Source organism: Vidua chalybeata, chromosome 8 (genome assembly GCF_026979565.1).
Source record: "Vidua chalybeata isolate OUT-0048 chromosome 8, bVidCha1 merged haplotype, whole genome shotgun sequence".
Classification (NCBI taxonomy): domain Eukaryota; kingdom Metazoa; phylum Chordata; class Aves; order Passeriformes; family Viduidae; genus Vidua; species Vidua chalybeata.
The window spans coordinates 13,008,214-13,031,089 of NC_071537.1; the positions used below are offsets into that span (position 1 = coordinate 13,008,214).

The following is a 22,876-nucleotide window of genomic DNA, read 5'->3' on the forward strand; positions in this document are numbered from 1 at the left end:
GCGTAAGTTAGTTCACTCAAGACAAAGGGTAACTCTCCCCAGGTGCTAGAAGCAGTTTACAAAGACCTGGTTTAAAACAAAAATTAGAACATTCAAATTACCTCTGCAAAAAAAAAATATTGAGGAGAAAGATTAGGTTAAGTCCAGAAAGCTTTGAGCACAGGAAGACAAAGTACATGTGTGCAACATGCTAAAAATGTTTTTAATGTTAAAGCATAAAAACCTCTGGAAAATCATATTAAAGCTTCCAAAAAACACAAAGAAAATTGAAAAACTGTTCTAGTAAAAGAGCAATGGCTGTATCTGCATTGCAAACTCTTAATTCAGCCCAGAGGCACATACCTCAAAAAAAAGTGATACTACTCCTCAAGCAGATTTTGAAATGACTAAGTTTTGAGGAGAGTAATCCATACTTTTGAACACAGACAAAATAGTTCAAACAGTGGAGGAGAAAAACATTGATTCAGTAAAACTAGCAGCAAAACTTCTAAAAATACACCACTTGCATTAAACAAGAATGAGTAAAAGGCACCACTGTACCCTCTGCATCAGCATTAGAATGGCTTCCTTAAAAGAACATAACTCAAAAGTCAACGCAGTTCAGGCAGGTTACGGTACAAAGCAACCCCCAAAGCCTGCAGCCACCCTTCCTGCTACGAGGCACAGGGAATTGAGGCTGTGTGCCAGCAGAGAGCAGAGCACATCCTCCTGCCACTCACATACCTCTGTCTGAGCTAAGACAGGACAACTCCCTGCTGAAGGAAGGAACATGCTGGACTGTTTTGCTGTTTGCCCTGTTAATCACAGAACACCTACCACAAGCAGTTATGGCACAGCTGAGCATCTGTTTAACCACTTTGTGCCTCTGTGTCTTCAAGTAAAACTCTCAGCTGCTCCAAACAAGAAAATCCAAACTCATATGACCCCATTCACTGGAACAAATGATTCTACACATCAATTCCTCTCACGTCTATTGTCCGTTTAGACCCTGACACAATCATCTGCAGGTTGCAGGGTATGGCTGTGCTTTCTTCACTTGTCCTGGGGGTTTGTGTATCATCATACACAGTCTCTGTGGCTAGACAGATGGATCCAGCCCTAGTGACAATGAGACACTATTTTACATCCTCTGCCCTCCTCCTGTTGCCCAGTCTTATCAAGTCTGTACAAAACAGCATATCAGCTTGGTGTACTAAAAGGCTTCTCCACAGGTGTGCTGTGCTGCCTTGCTCCTACTGCCGCTGGCAAAAAACCAAAGCACTTGTCTAACATGACTGACTTTATGTAGGACATCTTCCCCCTCAGTGATGACTGAGACCAGTTGCAGTTTCTCCATCAGATCAGTCAAAGATGCAGCCCAGGATACTGGGGTAGGACAGAGGGGATGAGCAGCTCACCCCCAGTAGTGGCACAGGTCTCCATTGTCAAAGGCTACATCAAAACAATGCAGTCTCCTTGTATGACAAGTGGATCTTCATGACATAAAAGGCAAATTGGTGAGCAAATACGGGGAGAGTGTGTCAGACCCCAGGATGGAGCTGAGTTTGATCTTCAGTAGACACGTGAAAAAACCCGTTTTCCAAGTCTAGCAATAGTTTGAAACCCTCAGGAATAAACAAGTCCCCTCTGACACCCTTTTCTCACCTGTTCCCTTTCACTGGCATCAGGTCACACTGGAGGCTGAGGTCTCTACCACAAGCACCCATCCAGGTGGTTCTATTCAGAGCACGGCACCTATGTCCTGGCCAGTGCTCAGCCCTCCAGGGATCCATGATGAAAGCAGTCAGATGGAAGCAATTCCAGCCAGGATGGTCACTTACCCTTGAGGAGCAGCAGTGACCAGCAGCAACCACACACAATTATTACTGGACTGGGAGGACTCTGGAGTGAGGGAGGTTCATGCACTGACCAGCATGAGAGGTTAGTTAGTGCTCAGAGCAGTTGTGTGGGCTTTGCAATGAAGAGAACACTGCTAAGCAACCAGCACCTCCTACATGAAGGAAACCTGCTTCCAAACTAGCTTTAATAACACTTTAGAAGTCAAACAATCAGTGCTGGAACACTGCTGACACAGGCACTCTGATACTGACAACACACAAGAGAAACCTCTACACTGCCCTTTTCAGGACAGGGACTATTCCATGCGTACATGTGTGTCCGATGCAGATGGCAAGTCCTGCCTAGGACAGCACCAGGCAAGCCAGACACCTCTCCCTCACTCCTGCCAGCAATCCTGTGTTTGTCTCCAAAGGCCAAACTTCTTTGGAGACCTGCAGCACCACATTACCCAAGAGGTGGCCACAGCAATGTGGCACCAGGTGGCCTGGAGGAGCTGAGCTCAGTCCTGCCCAGAGCTCACTACCAACTGGTTCATGGTTGCTCAACGATCCAGTCACACCATCTTTATTCACTGAGAAGTGTAGTAGGCTTGGAAGAGATGTAGACTAAAAGCCTGCAGCAGTGACTAATTAAATTTTGAAAAACACATATCCAAGCCATACACCTATCCCAAAACCACCGTAACTGCACAAGTATCCAGCACGAGCTTTAAGCCAGCTACCTGCAGCACACACTAACACAGCCATGGCAATAACGCTCACCAAAGGTTAGTCAGCACAGATATTTATCCAGTTTCGGTGGCAGGTTTCACTGCTCTGTCGGCGCTGCTGTGGTACATCCTCCCGCCCACACTGCCGTGGCAGGGTTCAACCTTGTATCACAATCTACATATCAGTACATGCATTCACACAAAGAGCTGGAAGCGTTGGAGGATTTTATTAGGAAGAGCCCAACTTCAAAGCCAAAGGTACAGTACAAATTTGTTACATTCTCTATTCATGGAGCTCATTCAGGAGCAGGAAGGGCTGCCTCAGGGGAAACCCTGTATTTGCATCTGCACCAAGAGTCTTCTTTTGACTGATGTTAAGAGTGCTCTGAAGTTTGTGTGGAAGCAGAAACACAAAACACAAAGAGGAAAGAGACCCACAATGGAAAGACATTGGAAAACTCCTAATTCATTCACCCGAAAAGTCCTTAGTGTATTGTTTGTAGTCACTTCCCAGCAGCTGACAATAGGATTGCCCTTCACAGCTACCTTTTGACAACCTTTCAGAAGTAGTCAGGCCGCAGACCACAGCACACTGTGAGAATGGCCTAAATTTAAGAAAGGTGATAAAAACCCAGTAGTCAAGCCCAAAATTATGCTTATTTCAAAACCTATCACAAAAAAAGAACAAATTTGATTTTTTCACCGGCAATTCTATGCAACAGGATATTTCAATTTGAGATACTCTACCACATTTCATAATAAAAGTAGATACTGGATATCAACAGACAAACTCCATCTTGGTGCATGGCCTTCACAAAAATAGACAGAAACTCTTCTAAGAAGTTCTGATTGGATCCCAAGCTCTCTCCCAAGGTATGCAAATAGCATTTTAAAACACTAGTTCCATTAAATAATCCACATGGCTAAACCCCTTTATGCAACAGCCACGGAGTTCTGCAGATTCTCCAACATTACACAGTTAGGATCTGCTCTGATCTGCAAGCCAAAGACTACAACTTCAGCTCCCTGAACAAAAAAACAAATCGCTGTTAACCGTAGAGAAACTGATACATATAATTAAAAGCTGATTAGTGTTACAATATTTCTCCTAAGGCAGAGAATTTCATTCAGCCATTTCCTCTTCTAATCTAAACCAGCTAATAGCTGGCGGCCCAGGCAGAGTAGGACAGATTAGCAGAGAGAGTTGTAGCATGAGTCGTTCTACCAGAATTAACAAAACCAAGCTCCAAATTTCACCAACAGGACAGAAAGAACTTCTGGCGTCCATGGAGGCTTTACCTCACACAAGCATTTCCTGCACAGGACAGCAGTAGGAAGCTCACCTCTACAACAGAAGCTCTCAGCTCTCACTGCTGGCTGAGCTAACAGCTGGAGGAACCACTAAGTGGAAAATGCCAGGATAAACAGGCCTTCACATTACTTCTTACTTGCAACCTGCCATCACTGCCAGCAGCAATTCTTTTAGTGTTTGAGCTCCAGCTGCAGTGAAACTCTAATCAATCCCTTAAGCAACAAGGTTTCTTCCCAAACAAGGGCCTTTGTAATTCTTCACTATAGATCTAAATTTCCCTCAACCTCCACAAATCTTATGTCAATATAGTCAGTATGTTTTAAGATGTTGATAGAAAAGAAGTGCTAACGTGACTGGAAAGGCTTCATGAGTATCTAAGATTAGACACAGGTGTAAAAACAGACTGATCAGACCACCACCAAAGTCCTGATGTGCACAGATGACTAAGAAATTATTTATATTTTGAAGTCTCATATTTGCAATAACTTATCTCAGCCCACTGTGTCATTTTAATACAATACTCTCCTCGGCAATAAGGGCTAACAGACAAACTTCTTGCTAGAATCACTTGAAAAACAATACTTCTGTGGACAAAAACAGCAACAGCCTTGTCTGTCAGAGCAGCACACAAAGAGGATGTTATTCTGCTGTTGCTCAGGACTCTAATTAGATAAAGACATACAGGTCGAAATGAGCTGTAAATAAAGAAGTTGAGCATTTACTAGTTTTTTTCCAAGTGCTAGGGTAGGGACTGGCCAATGTCACATAAAGAAAACATTCAGGAGTGACTTGATCATGTTCCTTAGCCCCAGAAGAAGGGGCTGAGCAGCTAAGCGATAGGAAAATGCAAAAGGAACTCCTCTTCACACGGGATTAGATGCTAGACACTTATCTTGATAGCTGAACATCCAAGAACTTCCTTCATGCCACTCTCCCACATAAACAACTGCTGTTCCTGGTGTCAGACACTGTGTCAGCAGAGACACTGAACAGCAGATTCACAGTCTGTGATAACACACGGCTACGTAAGGCCAAGGGAAGCTGGCACTGCCCCGTGGGCTTTATGGGTACACACGGCATGTGTCCGGCCTGCAGGCTGCAACAGCGGGTTCACTCCGGTCAGTGCTGCCACACTCGAGCCCAGGCTCCCGGCCAGAAGACAGAGCTGGTGCCTCCCGACCAGGGGGGAAACTCCAGACCCTCACCTTCTGTGGGAACACCTCTACTGAGTAACACGCACTCCCTTTTCATAAGATCTGCCCCAGCTGGGGCCTTCATCAGCAACCCCTCACTCGTGGACCCTCCAAATCACCCCAGAAACCCCAATACACTCTCCTGTCTTCAGTGCACACCTCTCTAGACCCTTCTCCTATTGCCAGCACAGTCTCCCCAGGAGCCCCCTCCAAAAACATACCTAGGCAACCAACTGCACCCCCAATCCCCCCATCCGCAGACCTGCTGCATGTCCCCAAAACTCTTGTATCTCACCCCTAACACAGGACGCAACCCCCAGTCCCTCTCCCCTTGCTACAACCCTCCCCAGCCCCTCCAGCTTACCCCGTGCAACAGCCCCAGCCCCAGTGCTTCTCCCAAACCTCTCCCACTCCCACTACTCCTCCCAAACCCTCTCCTATCCCACACAAGGCGCCGGCCCCACGGCTCCCCCCGGCTCCACGCAGGACCCCGGCCCCATCCAGGCCGCCTCACCAGTACTTGAGGATAGCGGTGACCTGGAGCGGGTTGGGCTGGTCGGGATAGAGGCGGCGGCACTCGCCGTAGATACCGTGCAGCCCCGGCGGGAACAGCGACGGGAAGGACCCGGACCCCGAGCCGGACCCCGGCCCGCCCGCAGGGGGCCCCCCACCCGGCCGCACGCCCTCCATGTCCCGGAGGCGGCTGGTCCCGGCCCGTCCCAGTTGGTGCCGAACCCGCTCCGCTCCCGCCCGGCGCTCCCGGCCCGGCCCGGCCCGGCCCAAGCGGCTGCGTGGGGCCGCGGGAGGAGGGGCGGGGCCTACTGCCGGGCCGCGTGAGTGACAGACCAGCTCCGCCAATGGCGGCACTGAGCGGGGCTCCGCGCGGAGGGGGTGGGGCCACGCTGCGAGGGCGGCGTGAGTGACAGGACGGCCTGACCAATGGAAGCTCGCGGCCCGGAGGGCGGCCGCGCCTCTGCCCCCGCCCCTCGCTGCGTCCCGGGCGCGCCCCCTCGCGGCAGCGCGGGGCCCCGCGATGGGCGGGGCGATGGCCGCGCGAGGCGGTGGCGGGAACGCGGAGCGGGTCCCGGGGGGAGCGGGGCTCCCGCACCGGGCAGGCCTGGGAGCAGAGCGGGGCTTGTTACTGCTGCCTTTACACCTCCTCCAGTGCTCGAGGCACCTTTACTCTCCCCGTGCGTTCTCTCTGTCTGCAGGCCCTTGGAGGCTGCTGGAAGCTGCCAATAGGTGAAGTTTGGGGGCTCTCTGATTGCGGATTGAGACTTGTGCACAAGCACACTGACGATCTGGCTCATTCCTGAGCTGCAACTACGGCTGTGGACATGCAAAGCCGGGCATGTACATGTGGATGGTGTGTGTGCAGTAGTCCTCACACCTTTGCTAGAGCAGGGTCCTGCTTGTTAATCAGCAAATAGAAAAACTGAGCTATATGCTGGGCGCCATGCTCACATTTCTCACTTAAATAGGTGAGAGTTTATTCTGAAAACATTCACGACACCATTTGGTAGAACACACATGGTCAAGAAGCTGACAAGCTGACAGCCAAATGACAATCCTCTGATAAAGGAGGTGAGCAGTTGGTGTCCTCATTTCCCACAATGAAAAATGTTTCACTTGTCCTGTTACCATGATACTACTTTTTGTGACATCTGCCCGAGAAGTCAGCTGCAGTCAGCTGAGAAGGTGAATGTAACAGAGTGTGTACAAAAGGCTGTGTTGGCTCGATACACCTATAATGTGTCTCCTGGCATTCACTGAAGTGATACAACACTGGCCTTAATTTAAACCCCTCAATCCTGTTGTACAAAAACTTCCTCTTTTAGACTAGGTGAATGGGGAAGGTTGCTACAGGTAAACATCTGGGATGAAACTTATCTACTGGAGCTAAAGGCAGGAACTACACAGAAAAGTCCATGTCTGCAGGAGAGATGTGGGACAAGACAGGTGAGCCAAGCCTTCAGGTGTGCTCACTGCCTTGGAAATCCATTTTAATTAGTTTCAAGACCCAGAGTTTCAGTCATCGATTATTCCAAGTGCTTTTAGAATACTTAGTCAATGAAAAATAACAGTGTGTTCATTGTTCAATACTGAAATGTGCATGATGTGCATTCTTTATACTGACACCTCTTTTGTGGTTCTCCTGCCTCAAAAATGGAGAGAAACTGGTATTTCATGGAGGGACCAGATGCGTTATGACCAGTAGTTGGTAAAGATGATCACATGAAATTATGAGATAATAAAACACTTTCCTTAGTCATAGATCCCCTCTACAGAAGTTGATGGGATCACCTTTTTCTCCTTTCCTATTTGAAAAATTTAAGCAGGGGGAAATCTATTAAGCGTAAGCCAGCCAGTTGCGATGCTGCGTTTTTGGTGGAAGCACCCAGCTGTCTCCTGGACCGCAACATTCACCGGTTTCTCGGCCGTGGGTGCGTCCGCAGGATTCCCTTCTTCCGCACTCCGCCTCCCGGCACGCCCCGCAACCGACGCGAGCCTACAGCTCCCGGCATGCCTCGCTCCCGGCGCCGGCCTACAGCATCCGGCGTGCCCCGCTCGACTCTGCGCAGCGTCGAACTATAGCTCCCGGCAGGCGCCGCGGCGGCAGGAATACATCACCCAGGCGGCGCCGCGTCGCCGCTCCGCGCATGCGCCGCCGAGGGCTGGGCTGTTGCTCCCTCACGGGCGGCTGCGGCGGGTCCTCGCCATGGAGTCCTACGATGTGATAGCGAACCAGCCCGTCGTGATAGACAACGTGAGTGCGGGCGGCCGCGCGTCCCGGGAGCGGGGAGGGCCCGCAATCCCTTTGTCATCGGGGCGGCCGCGCCCCGCCCGCCGCCACCCCCCCAACCTCGGCCGGCTCGGCCGCCGCCTCCGGCCCTCGCACGGCGCCATACGGCGTCCTCGGGGGGCGGGGCCGCTGCGCCTCGGCGAGTCGCGATTGGCTGGGGCCACTGGCAGTCACCCGCAGCGGGGCCGCAGCCCCGCGCTGGGGGGCGCAGCCCCCGCCGCCGCTGAGCTGCCTCTGGTTGGGAGGGGCGGCGCGCCCCCATTGGCTGAGACAGCTGTCAGTCAGCGGGGCAGCCCGCCGCTACCTGCCGGAGCGGGGCGGGACTGTCGCCGGAGCACCTGCGCTCATTGGCAGCTGGAGCTGTCAGTCAGGCGGGGCTTCCCCGGCCCCGCCCCACCCCTCTTTGTGCCGGGGGACAATGGGGGTGCTGGGCCAGGCCATGGCCACACTCCCAGCATGCTGTGGGGCAGGCTTGGCCAGGGTTCCAGCGTGCTCCTGGCGGGCTGTGGTTGGACCCCCTGCAAGCTCTGGGGGTGCTGGCGCTTCCCTGGCCCCATGCAGGACACAATGCTCTCTAGCCAGGCACCCTTCACAGGCCCAGCGAGAGAGAAGCCTTGACCTCATGTACTCCCCCTCCTCCAGTGCATCCAGCACAGTGGTCACAACAAGGCAGTGCCGTTCACAACAAGAGAATGCCACTGCTAAAGGATCTGTGCCCAGGGTTGCATCAGCGTAGTGCGGTGTTGCAGATGGCTGCTCCAATGTGCTGATGGTGCTCATTAGCACAAAGCAGACCTTCAGTCTGTGTATGTAATAGCTCTGCAGGAGATGAGTGACAGTGCTTTTGTGCCTCTTTGAGGTACTTCTACGTCCAGTTCTGATTTGCCCCATCCATGCTGCCTTCCCAGGAGGAAGGACCATCCAGGAAGGAATGGGAGGGCATGTCTTGGACGGAGCCTCCTTCAGTGTACTGAGTCACAAACCCATGCTCCTCCCTTCTGACCTCTATCGCCAGTGATTGAGATTCTGTTGTTTTGAAGGGTCAGTACTGTGCTCCATTCTTCTTCCACAAGCTTAATTTTTCCTGATTTTTTTTGCCATATGAATTGGGTTTCCTGCCCTGGCACTTCTCAGTCTATTTCTTTAACTCTCCATAAGGTGAATGGTTGTAAGTCTTCTCAGATAAAGGCGATTATTCTTCTGACTTTTTCTTTATTATGGATCCCAAATTCCTCTCTACAGCTTGAGCTCTCTGATACAGTTTTGGCTTTATTTCCCTGGAATCTTACAGCAGAAGGATTTGGGTTAGATATGGAAGGAAAGCATCTAATAGAAAATGAGAGTAAGCAGTGAAATTTACTATGTTGAGAAAAACATGTATCTTTTTTATTGAAGATGTTTAAAAATGCATTAGGTTGATTGTTTTTAGGAATGCTTGTATCAGCACTGATTCTGCTGTGTTGTTGAGTGATTAGCTAAACATTAAAGTTACCTCTAGATGTTCTGGAGCTGTGAGGATCACTTTGTTCAGCTATTAGAGTAGTAGCAGCCTATTTAATTTCAGCATGTCCTTTTGTTATTTAGTGCAATGATTGCCGCCTGTGCCTCAGACCTGAAGAAGGGTTCATGTGCTAGCAGCTGATTCTGTGTCTTTTTTCATTTTATCAGCTGGTCTTATAAAAGCTAATTCTTGTTCTTGCCTCTCTGATAAACGAGCTTCCCCCCTTCCCCTCCCTGTACGAGAAGGAGAATGGAGCAGTTGTTGTAGCATCTGCCTGGAATGCTGGCAGGCTGTGGGCCAAGGAGACTCGTGGTGACACTGCATTTTTGCTACTCTTTGGAGTTCAGGCAGGATGGGAAGTGGAGCTGCACAGAGCAGGTACCACTCTTCCCACTGCTGTTCCATTACTGCTTTTCTGCAGAGAACTGCAGGCACCTTTTGAAGGCTGAATGTTTTCCTGTCTCACATGTGCCTGTGTGTGGGAAGGGGGAAGTGAGATACTGAGCTGGTGAGAGCCAGACCCCTCCAGTCCCAGCCCTGCTCTAGAATCTCAGTGTGTTCCAAAAGGACATGAAGTTCTGTAGCTAAAAAATTAACAGGGAGTTTTTTTCCTCTTGCCACAAATTGCTCTTAGCTGTATGCTTTCAGCAGGGAGAGCTTTGTAATGTACAGTGGAAGGTTGGAGCTGTACCTCAGCACAAGTTTATACTCTCCATTATCTAATTTTTAAGAGTTGTATTCCCATCTGCAGTCCAACAAGCTCTCTCTGAATGGTCTGGGAGCCCTGCTGAACATAATGCACATGTCAGTAGTCCAGCTGTGGCCTAAGTCAGTGCAAATTCCTTGACCTCCATAGAACATAGAATTATTTCTTGTTTGCCTTTTAGTCTAAGTGGTGGCATTTTATGCAGCTGAGCTGTCATCAAGAGCTCTTGTGTCTTTGGTTTGTTCTTGATCTTATAAATTCTGTATCAAATAAAACAGTTCTACAACAATATGAAATGTGCACTCTCCATAGAAAGTGCTACATGGAAGATTGATTGGCAATTTCCATTTAAATTTGAGTCCTAAATGCATCAAGATGAATGAATCCATAACCAACTGGTTACAGAGCTAGTAGATGAGGTATGTTCAGGGATGAGGTATGTTAAGTTCCTTCAAGACACTCACAAGAACTTTTAATGAATTTATCTTCCTTGACCTTTACATTTTACATGAAGTTTTTCTTCTTTTCTTCTTTTGCTCAGATTAAATAAAAAAAAAAATAAATAAACCGCTGCCAGATAAAATGGAATGAAAACCCAGCCAGGATAGTTACTGGTGGAAGTATATAAATTTTTCAATTTTTTAAAAGTTTTAATAAATCAGAGTTTGTAACAGAAGAGAAGATGCATGTGTTTTTGCTTATTTGAAACAAAGATGAATAAACAGGTCTTTAAACCTTTTGAATCAGACTTATTTCAAAATGTAAACATTTTCCTCTCATTGCATAGGAATCTCAAACTGGTCTATAATAAACAGATTTACTCAGTGTGCACATATCTTCAAAGAAGTAAAATGTTTTCAAGAAAAATTGAATAGGTCAGAAGGTGCAGTCAGGTCTTTGTAGTGCAGTGATATCAAACAGCTGTTCTTGGTTTATTCCCAGGCACTTGGAAGCACAACTGTGTTGAAGCCCCATCCCACCGGCACATTCAAAGCAGTTATTTGTGTTTGACTCCAAGTTGAAGTTCTGAACTCCCAACACATTTGGTTAACTTTGAACTTCAGTATGTAAATCTTAAAATACATAACTTGCTGGGAATCTCACCAGGACACACTGGGCAATTTTTGGCCTGAGATAAGGAAGTTTTAATCTCTGAGTTAAAATAGGAGCATCATTGTTCTCCTGAAACCAGTTCCCTACAGCAGAATGTGCTGGCAACAAGATCACTCATTATCCTGAACAAAATATTCACTAAGTGCAATACTCTAATGTGGTTATATTATGTTACTGCATTTCATTCAATTATTTTTCTGCAAGACTTGCCATAGGATGGTATTCTTTCCCAGGTAGAGAGTTGTTTATAAGCTATGATAAGAAAAATCAGAATAGTGGTTTTGGTTTGTTCCTTGTTTCACTTTGAAGGGAATAGCCAGAACAGAGTCTGTCTCAAGGGAAGTCTTTTTAACACTTCACCTGCCACTTTGTCACACTGATATCAGTTAGTGCGGACCTTGGGATGCAACTGGAACTGAGTCCCTTGTGTGGAAAGGAAGTAATTAGTCCTGCCCAGTTGGCAGCTTGGGTGTGCTCCTGGAGCCAGCCTGGCTGCAGGTGTTTATCAGGAGACAAGGATTCAAGCAATCTGCCTTTCATATGCTTTATAAATAGCTATGTCTGGTTTGCAGAGTATTCCTGACACTTCTCTCCTACAGATGTGTCCTGGCAAATCTGACTCTGGTGGTTTAGAGGCAGGAGTATCCTGACTCTGGTGGCAGAGTGCACATACCCTGTGCAGAACCTGACATCCCTGCTGAAACTGCTGATGGAAGTAGCTTGGCAGTAGAACACTGGACTGTGAATGGGAGAGGCTGGGGCCACCCCACATTCCTTTCTGCTGAGCCTGCTCTGGCTGGTAACCTCTGGCACTGGGAAGGCAGCATCGGAAATCACTGCAGCCAGGGCTTGCCTGTCACAGCCCTGAGCAACTCATCTAGCCCCAGCCTCGAAGCAAAAGTGGTGATGCTGACCCATGCAGAGGTGGTGAGAAGTGGAAAGCTATGGAGGAGCTGTGTTGCTACTCATTTTAAAATGCGGTGGGGTAGCCAAAATATGTTTTTGGCCTCCAAACCAGAGCATTCCTACTGCAGAGCCCTTGAGAGTGAACAGACACTTCACAGGTCACAGCTTTCAGTGCAAGCTTGCACACACTTTGCTCCCACCATAGGGCTAAGCAGAACTGCCCCTCTTTCTGCAGAAGAGCTTGCGCCCATGATAGTCTGGGCTTACCAGTGAAACGGCTTATCTGAGGAGATTCTGTGAAAATCCGCTCCTTAGCAAAACTTGGGTGTTCCTGCAAGCTGCTCATTGTTTCAAGATGTCATTCCCTTGTGCAGGGAGAGGAAATGGAGGAGGGGAAGGAGTCAGCACAGATCCAAGTTGATGATGGTGTTCCCAGGATGCTTCCGGACAGGGAATGAGCTGTGGGGCCAGATGCCCGGCACTGACTCCCTGCCAGGGCCTTGCTGTGGCTGGTTTTACCCACTCTGTGTTTGATGCTTTGAATGTTGCAGAAGGCTCTTTGGACCTGTGCCTTCCCGACTGCCATCTCTCATCTCTTCCGTGGCTCTTCTGAACAAGCTCTATCCCTTCAGCTGTGCTTCCTGCTCCCAGCCTTACCCCTTGCAGTGTAACCGGCACCTTTGTCCTTTCCCAACTGTCCGGGTTGGTTTCCAGTGTCTTTTCTGACCACACTTCTGCCTCTTAGCCTTAGCTAGTTCATCCCCCATCTTATCAACTTTTCCCCAGTTTCTTCTCCAGTCTGTTGCTCATAATTCTTGGCTACTTCCTTCTCTGACTTTATCTGCCCTCCCTCCATCCTTTCCAAATCTCCTTCTGAGAGGCCTGTCGCCTTCGTTCTTCCAGTGTCTCCTGAAGCTGGCAGTTCTGTAGCTCTTGCTGGGCTTTCTGGAGTGTTCTCTTCCCCTCAAAGGTTATCTAATATTGATAAGACACCTGTGGAGTGTGGATTTAGCCTCCTGCACCCCTCACAGTAACCCTGGCTAGAAAAATACTCGTCTGTACAGGACAGTGTTTGTTTGGATGTGTGCAGAGCAGTACCAGGGTGCATGGGATGGTTGTGCCCTGTGAGATGTGTCACTGCCAGAGTGTGCCAGTCACTCCCTCCAACAGCCAAGCTGGCACTTCCCATCCCCAAGCAGCCTGGAGAGTCAGTCTCTGGGGAGCTTTATTCCTAGTAGAAAGGAGAGGATCTGGCAGTCCTGATGTACTTTGCTACTCCTCTAAAACTTGTGAAGATGATGGAATGAGTGATAAACTCACATATTTGTCTGTTGCTTCCACAGGGCTCGGGTGTGATTAAAGCAGGTTTTGCGGGCGATCAAATACCAAAATATTGCTTTCCTAACTAGTAAGTATTCTGCTGGTCTTGGTAATTTCTTAATACTGTGTACCAGTTCTTTGATATGTAGAGGGGAGAATTGCCTGGTTTTTGAATGGAAAAAGAGTTACTCTTTTCTGCCTGATGCAAAGAAGCATCAGGGAGATGAGAGCTCTGCTGTTAAATATCTTGAGATTTCTGGGGACACATACACATTGTAAAAGATAACATCACTTTGTCAGGCTCAACACACAACCAAAGCTGTAGGATCCTTTAATTTGCACACATGAGGAAAAGGACCTGGAAAAAGTAAAATTTGGGATAAGAAGTGTGAAGACCTCTGTATTTTTTTCAGTGTGTGGTATGATGTCTTCATTCCTGCCAGACTTTTTTGTAAGTTTTCAAAGAGCTTTGCCAGGATGAAGACTGCTGGAACAGGAACTCTGAATAGTCACTGGCTTTATGTTCAGTGTGGTGGGTTTTTAGTGAGTGGCTTTGTGTTCTGAGCAATATGTTCTGTATGGGACGGTGGGGAATGGGACAAAAATGTCTAATCTGAGAGGTCTGCCTGAGATCAGGCAGCACATGTGGATCCATCACCTCAGACAATTGCTCAGTCTAGCCATGTTCATCCCAGGCACTGCTGAAACAGGTGAGTCCTGAATAATCAGTGAAAATATGGCCAGACTCGGCTGGTTTATTTCCATCCAGTTCAGAACTGTCTACAATCTGTCCCCTTCACCTCTGATTTCTGAGATTAGCTCAGAGCAAACCTGGATTTGTCTGTACCTAGTAGCACCCCCAGACTCACCCACTGAGAAAGTTCTGGTTGGGACAGAGAGAAACACAAAGTATGCAATTCTTGAGTGCATCTGAGCTCTTTATAGAAGCATTTACTCTGTTGTCCCTATTCTAGTGTGGGCAGACCAAAGCACGTTCGCGTTATGGCCGGTGCTTTAGAAGGGGACATTTTCATTGGTCCAAAGGCAGAGGTAAGAACACCTGTACACTGCACTTGTCCATATGTCTCAGTGTGCTGCTGTAAGGGGGGGATGTGGCAGCTGGGCTGTGGTTCTTCAGTATTGTGTAAGTCTGAAGAGTAGAACAGATTGTCACTTGCATGTGTGTCCAAGATGGAGTGTGAAGCTTAATGAAATTCTTGTGCCAATCTGTTGACCACAGACCTAGTTCCCAAGGCCTTTGATATATCTCTTTTCTTTTTAGGCTACTTCTAGGTCTTTATGGTTACATACTTTTGACTGGGAACTTTAGAAATGGACCCTACCCAATTGCTGTATATCTCCCTGCTATGGGCAGGAAGCTTCTCTCCACAGTCCTGCTTCTGTCTGCATGTAGTCAGTTGTGTGGTCACATTTCTTGTGAGCCCTTCAAACTGCAGTTCCCAGTAACATCCTATTGTGTTTTATATCATGGCTGATCTGGTAGTACAAAGATACCATATGATAAGTGTCTGTTGACTTTAAAAGTGTTATGATGGAATATGCTCTGCAAATGTCAGATGTAGGTAGACATTCCTACTTGGTATGGAAAGGCCTTGTCTAATGTTGGCTTCTTAGGGAGAGATGTTTATGATGATTGTTCAGGTTTTGCCCTGTATGCTAGAGATAAGTTATCTTTTAGTGGAATCAGAACTGAAGGTGAGTCTGACAGTAAGTCACAGTCACAGCGCTCAGAAGTGTGATTGTTGGAATGCTCTTGTTTTTCCTGTTTGCTCAGGAGCACAGAGGTCTTCTTGCAATCCGATACCCGATGGAGCATGGCATAGTGAAGGACTGGAATGACATGGAGCGCATCTGGCAGTACGTGTATTCTAAAGACCAGCTCCAGACTTTCTCAGAAGAGGTGAGAGACCACGTTGTGTAAAGGCACAGGCGTCATTCAGTGCGTGTGTAACACCAGGAGCCTTGGAACTTAGAAACATTTGGGACTTTTCCTTTGGCCTTCTTTCTGAATGTGTGTCTGTTGCTAAATTGGGTTCTTTCACCTCTCAGGAGATACTGCACTAGAAGAGTCCAAGCAGAATTCTTCTCCAGATCTGTCTGTCTGGCCTAACTGAAAATCTGCCTTTCACATTTGCTATTCACACTCTCTCTAATGATTCCACTCTAGGCCAAGTGTTTCTGACTTTTCCTGTTCTGCCAGCACATCAGGCATATCCACTCAGCAGTGACATGATTTGAAGTGAGGAAGGAGAAAACCACAGTTCTGTGGTCTGGAAGGATTGGACCAAAAAATTATTAAATGTCTGAGAGCAATCTAAGTTGTGGAGTAGGAATATTTCTGTCTGCCTGCGCTAAAAGACTGACCATATGCCTTCACCCTTTCTTAGGGTGTGTATTTTGGCTAATCTGGCTGATTTTTTGTCACTGCGAGTCATCCTACTTGTTCTTCATGGGCCAGAGTTACTCACAGAGTACATTTCCTAACACTTCTTCATAACTAGACCAGAATGCTCCTGGTCTTCCAATCTAATCGAGATTATTCAGTCTAATACAGCTTAGCTGAAATTACTCCTTTGTACCTGCCCTCTTGCACCAGTGGTTCCTAAAGTGAATAAATAAGCAGAAACATTTAGAAACACATCCTGACTGCCTCCTGGTTACTGCAGCACAGCTCCTTCTTCTCTTTCCCAGCATCCTGTGCTGCTGACAGAAGCACCCCTAAACCCGCGCAAGAACAGAGAGCGTGCTGCTGAGGTGTTTTTTGAGACCTTCAATGTGCCAGCACTATTCATCTCCATGCAAGCTGTGCTTAGCCTGTAAGTGTCTTTCGTCTTTGATTTGTGTTTATGGAATGTTGCCATGAATCCATTCTACAAAAAAACCTGTGGGAGACCTCACTGATGTCTTCCCCCTCCTTTTAATCCAAGAACTGAAACTCAATTTGTCTAATAAAGAGTTTACAGGAAATTTGCTGAACTGCAAACAGAGCTTGCATTTTGAGAGTTTTTTAGGCCTGGTTTATGTGAAATCTTTGCTTCCTGAGTTGAGCGTGGATGTGCTTTTTGCCTGGGCTCACTTTGAGTTGCTTGTTCTGACTTGAGCCTTTGTCCCTTTGGTAGCTACGCGACCGGCAGGACCACGGGAGTGGTGCTGGATTCTGGGGATGGTGTCACCCATGCGGTTCCCATCTATGAAGGCTTTGCCATGCCTCACTCCATCATGCGGATTGACATCGCTGGCCGGGATGTCTCCCGCTTCCTGCGTCTCTATCTCCGGAAGGAAGGCTATGACTTCCACACAACCTCTGAGTTTGAGATTGTCAAGACTATCAAGGAGGTGATGCCCTGCCTTGTTTCTGTGTTTGTCCAAGAGGGGATTTCTTCTCAAGAGAAGTTGTGGCTTGTGAAATCTGGTGGGAAGTCCAGGCTACCTAGCTCTGCACCTAAATCCATTATCTACGTTAGGGAGTCCAGGGCCACTAAGATGATTAAAGGACTCTTATATGTGGAAAGGCAGGGAGAGCTTGGACTGTTGAGCCACAAAATATGTTTGGGGAGAGTCTTATTGACGTATATAAATGTCTGAAAGGAGGGTGCACAGAAAACAGAGCCAGACTTATTTCAGTTATGTCCAGTGACAGGACAAGATGCACAAACTGAAGCACAGGAGATCATGTCTGAACATAAACTTTCTTTAGCATGAGGGTGACCAGGTGCTGGCACAGTTTATCTAGAGGGTTGTAGAGTCTCCATCCTTGGTAATATCATCTGGACGTGGTCCTGGACAGCCTACTTTAGGGGACCCTGCATGGACAAGATGACCTCCAGAGGTCATTTGCAACCTCAGCTGTCCCATATTCTGAGAGAGTTATAGTTAAAATAAAATTAATCCCTGTTTAGAGGCTGTTAACATGGAGGTGAAGATGGGCTGGTGGTTCAGAGTCAGTTTTGCATTTACCTGTGCTGCATTTTTTCAGAGTCTGCTGATAGTTTTCAGTAGTGTTTGTTTCCCTTCATGGAGTAAAATCCATGGCAGCTAGGGATCAGTGGGATATTGCAAGGTAGTTTACCTGCTGTGAGCCTTAAAGGTCTTTTCTCCAGCACATAATACTGTTGAAATTAGTCTCTCCAAAGGGATACGTGGATTTTGATTGTTAGTGAGAAAAACATTTTATCAGAGGCATTTGGGTTTACGTGTCTCTGACTCTGTTTCCTCTCCAGCGTGCCTGCTACCTGTCAATAAACCCCCAGAAGGATGAGACTCTGGAGACTGAGAAGGCTCAGTACTACCTGCCAGATGGAAGCACTATTGAGGTTTGTAAGGACCACTCTTGGAGAATTCCTCATGTGAGGTACAGGGTTTCCCAAAAAGCTCCCAAGTGATGGGAAATTACATGCGGTGTTAGGTGGGAAAGGATAATTTTAAAAGACCATAACTCATCCTAGGCTGTTGAGTGGGCACTAGAATTTTTTAAGAAAAGAAAACTTTTCTAGAAACCTCACAATTTCTGCTAGAAGTCCTGGGTAAGGATGCAGCATGACAATGGGGACTCAGAGCTGTTTGAGAGCAGGCTCTGATCTAACAAACTTTATGAAGATCATGTATGGAGCGTGGGTAGGTGTCAGCTCACTAAATCCATCAGTGATTTTTTATGTGCCTTTTGTCTTGCCTAGAATTGTCTCCTGTGCATTAACAGTTGATTTGAAGAATTAGGAATACTCCTTAGAAGACTGAGCCCACTAAAGAGTGGTAGAAAGAGAGGAAATACAGGTTTTGCCTCCAGTACCACGGCTGGATTTGCTCCCTTTATGCCAGACCTGCTGTATGGGACTGAGCAAGTTTCTTCATCTCTTTCATCTGCAAATTGGAAATGGTGCCCTTTTTAGGAGTTGTAGTCCAAAGTGGCATTCACTTGGGATCTAGTGATGCAGCATGAATGTCCAGGAAGCGTCATTACTCTGAAGCTTCACCTAAGAAAGGCAGGCCCATCTGCAGGTAGTGAACAAAGCCACACTGTTCTCTTCTCTTCTCTCTGTCCTAACTTCTGCTCTTGCAGATTGGCCCTGCCCGTTTCCGAGCCCCAGAGCTCCTGTTCCGGCCGGACCTGATAGGGGAGGAATGTGAAGGACTTCATGAAGTGCTCGTTTTTGCCATTCAAAAGTCAGACATGGATCTGAGGCGAACGCTGTTCTCCAACATTGTGCTGTCTGGAGGCTCCACACTTTTCAAAGGTTCCTGCCTCTTCTCTTTCAGTGTGCTATGACATAGCTGATCTCTTGCTTCTTTCTCATGTGAAACTGGGAAGATAACCCAGATCACCCAGTTTGTCCTTTGAGGTGAGGGCTGTGTAAATTCTGCTCTATCAGGGCATTTACTTCCTAATGTTCTGAGTCTTCGTCATATCCTGCTGGGTATGCAGGACACCTGCCCTCGTACATCACTTTCTGGGCTTGGGGGGCTTTTAATGTTTTCCTCCAATCAATGCCTGTGGAAGGACTGAATAGCTGTGTTCATTTCTGCTGCTGTAGCTCACAATATCTGAGACTAGATACCAAAAAGGACTCTTCCATCTTCTAAGGTTTCTTTAGGTCTCTGATAGGTGAGATTTCAATGGTCCTAGTCCTGCATGAGTGTCAGCTATGTGTGTGCGGAAAGGTTTCAACCCATCCCCTCAGCGCTCAGTTGGTACTCACTGACCTAAAGATACCCTCTGCCAGAACCCATCAGTCTGTTATCCACTGGTTGACAGCTCCAAATAGATCCTGGTCTTCCCATTCAACCCCCTGTACTAATGGGCTGGACACAGGAGGAATGCCTAGGGAAGAAGGAGGTCCTAGCTAAAAACCTTGTTTGCTTGATTCAGGTTGCTGCTGAGGAGTAGAGCCCATTGTGACAGTGTTTGAGCTCTTAGTGAAACAAAATCCTGTTATGTCATTGTCTCTGTTCTGTGCCTCCCCAGACTGGAGTCTCTGTAAGATGTGGAATGGGCTATTTGAAGGACTGCATAGGCCATGTCCACATTGTTAGTGGATGGAACTTGGGATTTTGCTGAGGTGCTCACAGTACACATTTTCTGTCTTGTGTAGGCTTTGGTGACAGGCTGTTGAGCGAAGTGAAGAAACTAGCTCCGAAGGACGTCAAAATAAGGGTAAGAGCCATCTCTTTTGTGTTTGTCACTTACCAAGTGTGTTGTTCTGTGACCTTGAAAGAACCTTGCTCAGACTGCAGCTGCCATTTACTTCAAATCAGACATGCCTTTCCTGAGACACTCACATGCCTGACAGCATTTGCTGTTGTGATGAAAATCAGTTTGGTTTCATCACTGAGAAGGTGGCTCCTCTGACATGACCCCTATGCAGGATTCTGGACCAGAGTGGCTGTTTTGGGGCACTGCCAGGTGTCTTTCTGTTGGGAGAGACCACATTTGTGTTTGTCAGGTGTTAGCCAGAATGAAGTGTGCTAGGAGGAGCAGACTGGAGCTTGGGAAGATACAGACTGATTCTCTCTTTCTTCCAGATATCAGCTCCTCAGGAGAGATTGTATTCCACATGGATTGGGTATGTATGTGCTGCACAGCAACACATTTTGCTGTGGGATTGGGCTGGGGAGGCACAGCCCAGTAGCTCTCATGTTGTTATCCCAACTGGTACCGTGTGTCAGAGGGGTTGTGTTGCTGAGGTGGGCAATGCTTGGTGTGTTCTTGAAGCAGCAGTCACCAGGTTGTGTGGCAGGGGGCAGGTGGTGCCAGGCTCTGTAGCACTGGCACATTTGAGGATAGTGGGAGAGGGACTGACTGTCCAGAGAGCGTGTCTGTCGTGGCTAACTGACCCTAGGCACCCTTCTGTCATGGGGAAGCATCACGATAGAAACAGACCGTCTCTGCAGAGATACTATGAGAGTGCCCCCAGCATTTTCCTTTAACCTGTAACATGCCTGTCTTTCTGTAGTGGTTCTATCCTGGCCTCTCTGGACACCTTTAAGAAAATGTGGGTTTCGAAAAAGGAATATGAAGAAGATGGAGCTCGTGCCATCCACCGAAAAACCTTCTAGCCCTGGGACCTGTCCTCAGTCTCCTCCGAAGACTCACTTAAACTCGCTTTTTTGAGTCCGAGTGTCTGAGAGCTGCCTGTGTGTGTGTGTGTGCGCCAGCATGCCCCGATGTCACTGAGCAAAGACGACAGCAGCAGGAGGGTTGTATTAGTACTACTAACTTCTTTTTTGTTTTGGTTTTTTTTTTTAATGGAATGGAGAAAATACCAATCTAAATTTCTCCAGAATGGCCCATTCCTTTTTCATTTCAGTCCCTTATTTTCTGTATCACAGTCACATCTGTCATTGTAAAACAAATAAGCAAAAACAAAGGGAACAGCTTATAGAAACTGCCTGGCAAGCCAGAAGGGAGCCGACCACTTTAGACTGCTCATGCAGGCTTTAGTCAGCCTGACTGCAATGCCTGGATTGTCTGGAAACACATAGCTGAGGCCCCATAGCTACTTCCTTCTTCAGTGGTGTCTTCACCATCAGTAAGTTTTTGAAGTTGTTTTTAATATATTTTTTATTAAGAGAAAGCACATTCTCAACAGTTAAGTCCATTTGCCCCCACTGTTTTGGCGTGTGAGTGTGTGTATGAGTGTGTAACTTCTTAGCCTGATGTGGGGGTCTGCACCACAGCTGGAGAAGTTGGTGATAGGACTTAGTTTGTATTGCATGGAGTAGAACAAAGCAAATCTAATCAGCTATCATTGTACTAGACGGTTATTCTCTCGTACTTTGTTTTAAATATCTTTTCTCCTCTGGAAGCAAGTACCCCGGAGTGGGCATGAAGGCACTTGTGTGTTCCCCCTCAACCTGCCAAGATTTACAGTGCTGACTTCTCGTGTTCTTTGTAAGAGTTGAGGCTGTTTCCCTCCTTCCTGCCATGTCAGGGCAAAGGGAGCATGTATTCACAGCCAGGCATAACTCTTGTGTACTTTATCCATTCTGGGGCAAAATAATAATTGGGAAGGTGCATTGTAATGTAAGAATTGTTTTATTTATTGAAATGTCTAAGGATCTCTCAAATACTGACCACAGCACCTGGGAATTATGCTTTGGGTTTTCTTTGAACACCTGTTGCCCAGCTGCCCGCTGCCCGATGTTCGCACTGCACACAGCACCCATGCTTAGTGGAAAGGCCAGCCCTGCACCACCACCCTGCCCCTGCTCCGCGGGGACTCGCTGGGAATGCACCAGGGGAGAGGACAGTAAAGCACGCCGGGAGGCCAGTGTGAGTGGCACGTGTGTGAGCAGGAAGCTGTCCTGCTGGCTGTGTTCTGCTGCACTGCAGTGCCTTTCTGCTCACCTGGTGGCTGCTTTGCTTGTACTGCTCTAACAGCCCTGGGCAGCCTGCAGACCTGCTTGTGTTGGGGCATGCCACTGTTCCTGTTTTACTTCTGCATTATTTGGTGCTCTCTTTCTAATTTTCCTATTAGTTTTCTGCAGAACGTGGCAGTAGCAATGGAGCTGGAGTTGCTTGGTGGCAGTTCCTCCCGGTTTCTCTCCTTTCTGTTAATTGCCACACATCACCTTGGGGTCACTCTCAGGTGCAGAGATGGTAAGAGCTGGAGGATTGCCACAGAGGTGAGGGAAAGGCCAGTGCACTGCCCCAGCTGAGATGAATGTAAGCATCAGGAACCACTTTCTTGGGGCTCACCCATGGGTTTGGAGAGGCTGTAGGCAGGTGGGTAGGGTGGTCTCTCCCAGCTGAGGCCAGGCTGCTTGTTCCCCTCACCCCATTGGAGCAGACTGTTTTTTAAGCAAGAACCTGTCAGAAAAGAGCCATCAGTGCTCAGCCTTCTGCTGGGAAACTGGTTCTGTTCTTGCTGGCTTGCTGCAGCACAGAGAGGGGAATTCCAGCAAATTCCTCTCGGTTCCATTACTGCGTACCCCAGGCAGTGCTCTCCATCCCCCCAGCACCTCCACTGGCCTTGCAGCAGCAGTGCTCCATTTTGTAACCTGCAGTGACTGGGGAAGGATGGTGCTGTCTCAATCAAGTGTTCGTTTGGTCTGCCTGTTCCCTCGCGCACTGTCCAAACCATGTTGCCTGGTGATGCCCAGCATACTTAAATAAAGTCATTCATATACAACACTCTGGCCTCCTCTGCCCACATTTGCAATTTTAAGGAGGTAACTTGTGTTCTCTTGCCTGTGCAGAATTGTTGCTGGGCAGACTGCAGGGAGACACTACCTTTGGTCCAGGATTGCATTCCTGGTCTGGCTTTTGTGGGAGGAGATTCCTGGGCTGCAGCCATGGTGTCCACATCTACTCTCCTTTACATGTGTTATCCCTGAGTCTTCTGTCACTGCAGACAGGTGAAAAGGCTGGAAGAGGGCAAGGGTGATGCCACTGCTGTTGTGAGAAGAACTGGTGCAGCCCAGGTAGTTGCAGAGAGAGCAGTGAGTACAGCTGTGCTC

At 47.9% G+C, this 22,876-nt stretch overlaps 2 protein-coding genes across 3 annotated transcripts in view; one reads left to right on the top strand and one right to left on the bottom strand.

Annotated features, from left to right (window-relative positions):
• Window positions 1-5,860, bottom strand: part of SUFU (SUFU negative regulator of hedgehog signaling) — an 89,999-nt gene extending 84,139 nt beyond the window's left edge. For both annotated transcript variants that reach the window (XM_053948983.1, XM_053948982.1), the window contains exon 1: window positions 5,568-5,860. In XM_053948983.1, the coding sequence (XP_053804958.1) occupies window positions 5,568-5,743 (176 nt within the window). In that variant the 5' untranslated portion in view covers window positions 5,744-5,860. The remainder of the gene's footprint in view (window positions 1-5,567) is intronic.
• Window positions 5,861-7,156: 1,296 nt separating this feature from the next.
• On the top strand, window positions 7,157-22,550 carry ACTR1A (actin related protein 1A). The gene is made up of 11 exons (XM_053949031.1): window positions 7,157-7,820; window positions 13,426-13,490; window positions 14,377-14,452; window positions 15,198-15,323; window positions 16,115-16,239; window positions 16,543-16,759; window positions 17,644-17,736; window positions 18,480-18,654; window positions 19,510-19,571; window positions 19,940-19,980; window positions 20,371-22,550. The coding sequence occupies exons 1-11, from the start codon at window positions 7,428-7,430 to the stop codon at window positions 20,471-20,473; spliced, it is 1,476 nt and encodes a 491-aa protein (XP_053805006.1). The 5' UTR covers window positions 7,157-7,427; the 3' UTR covers window positions 20,474-22,550.
• Window positions 22,551-22,876: the final 326 nt, after the last annotated feature.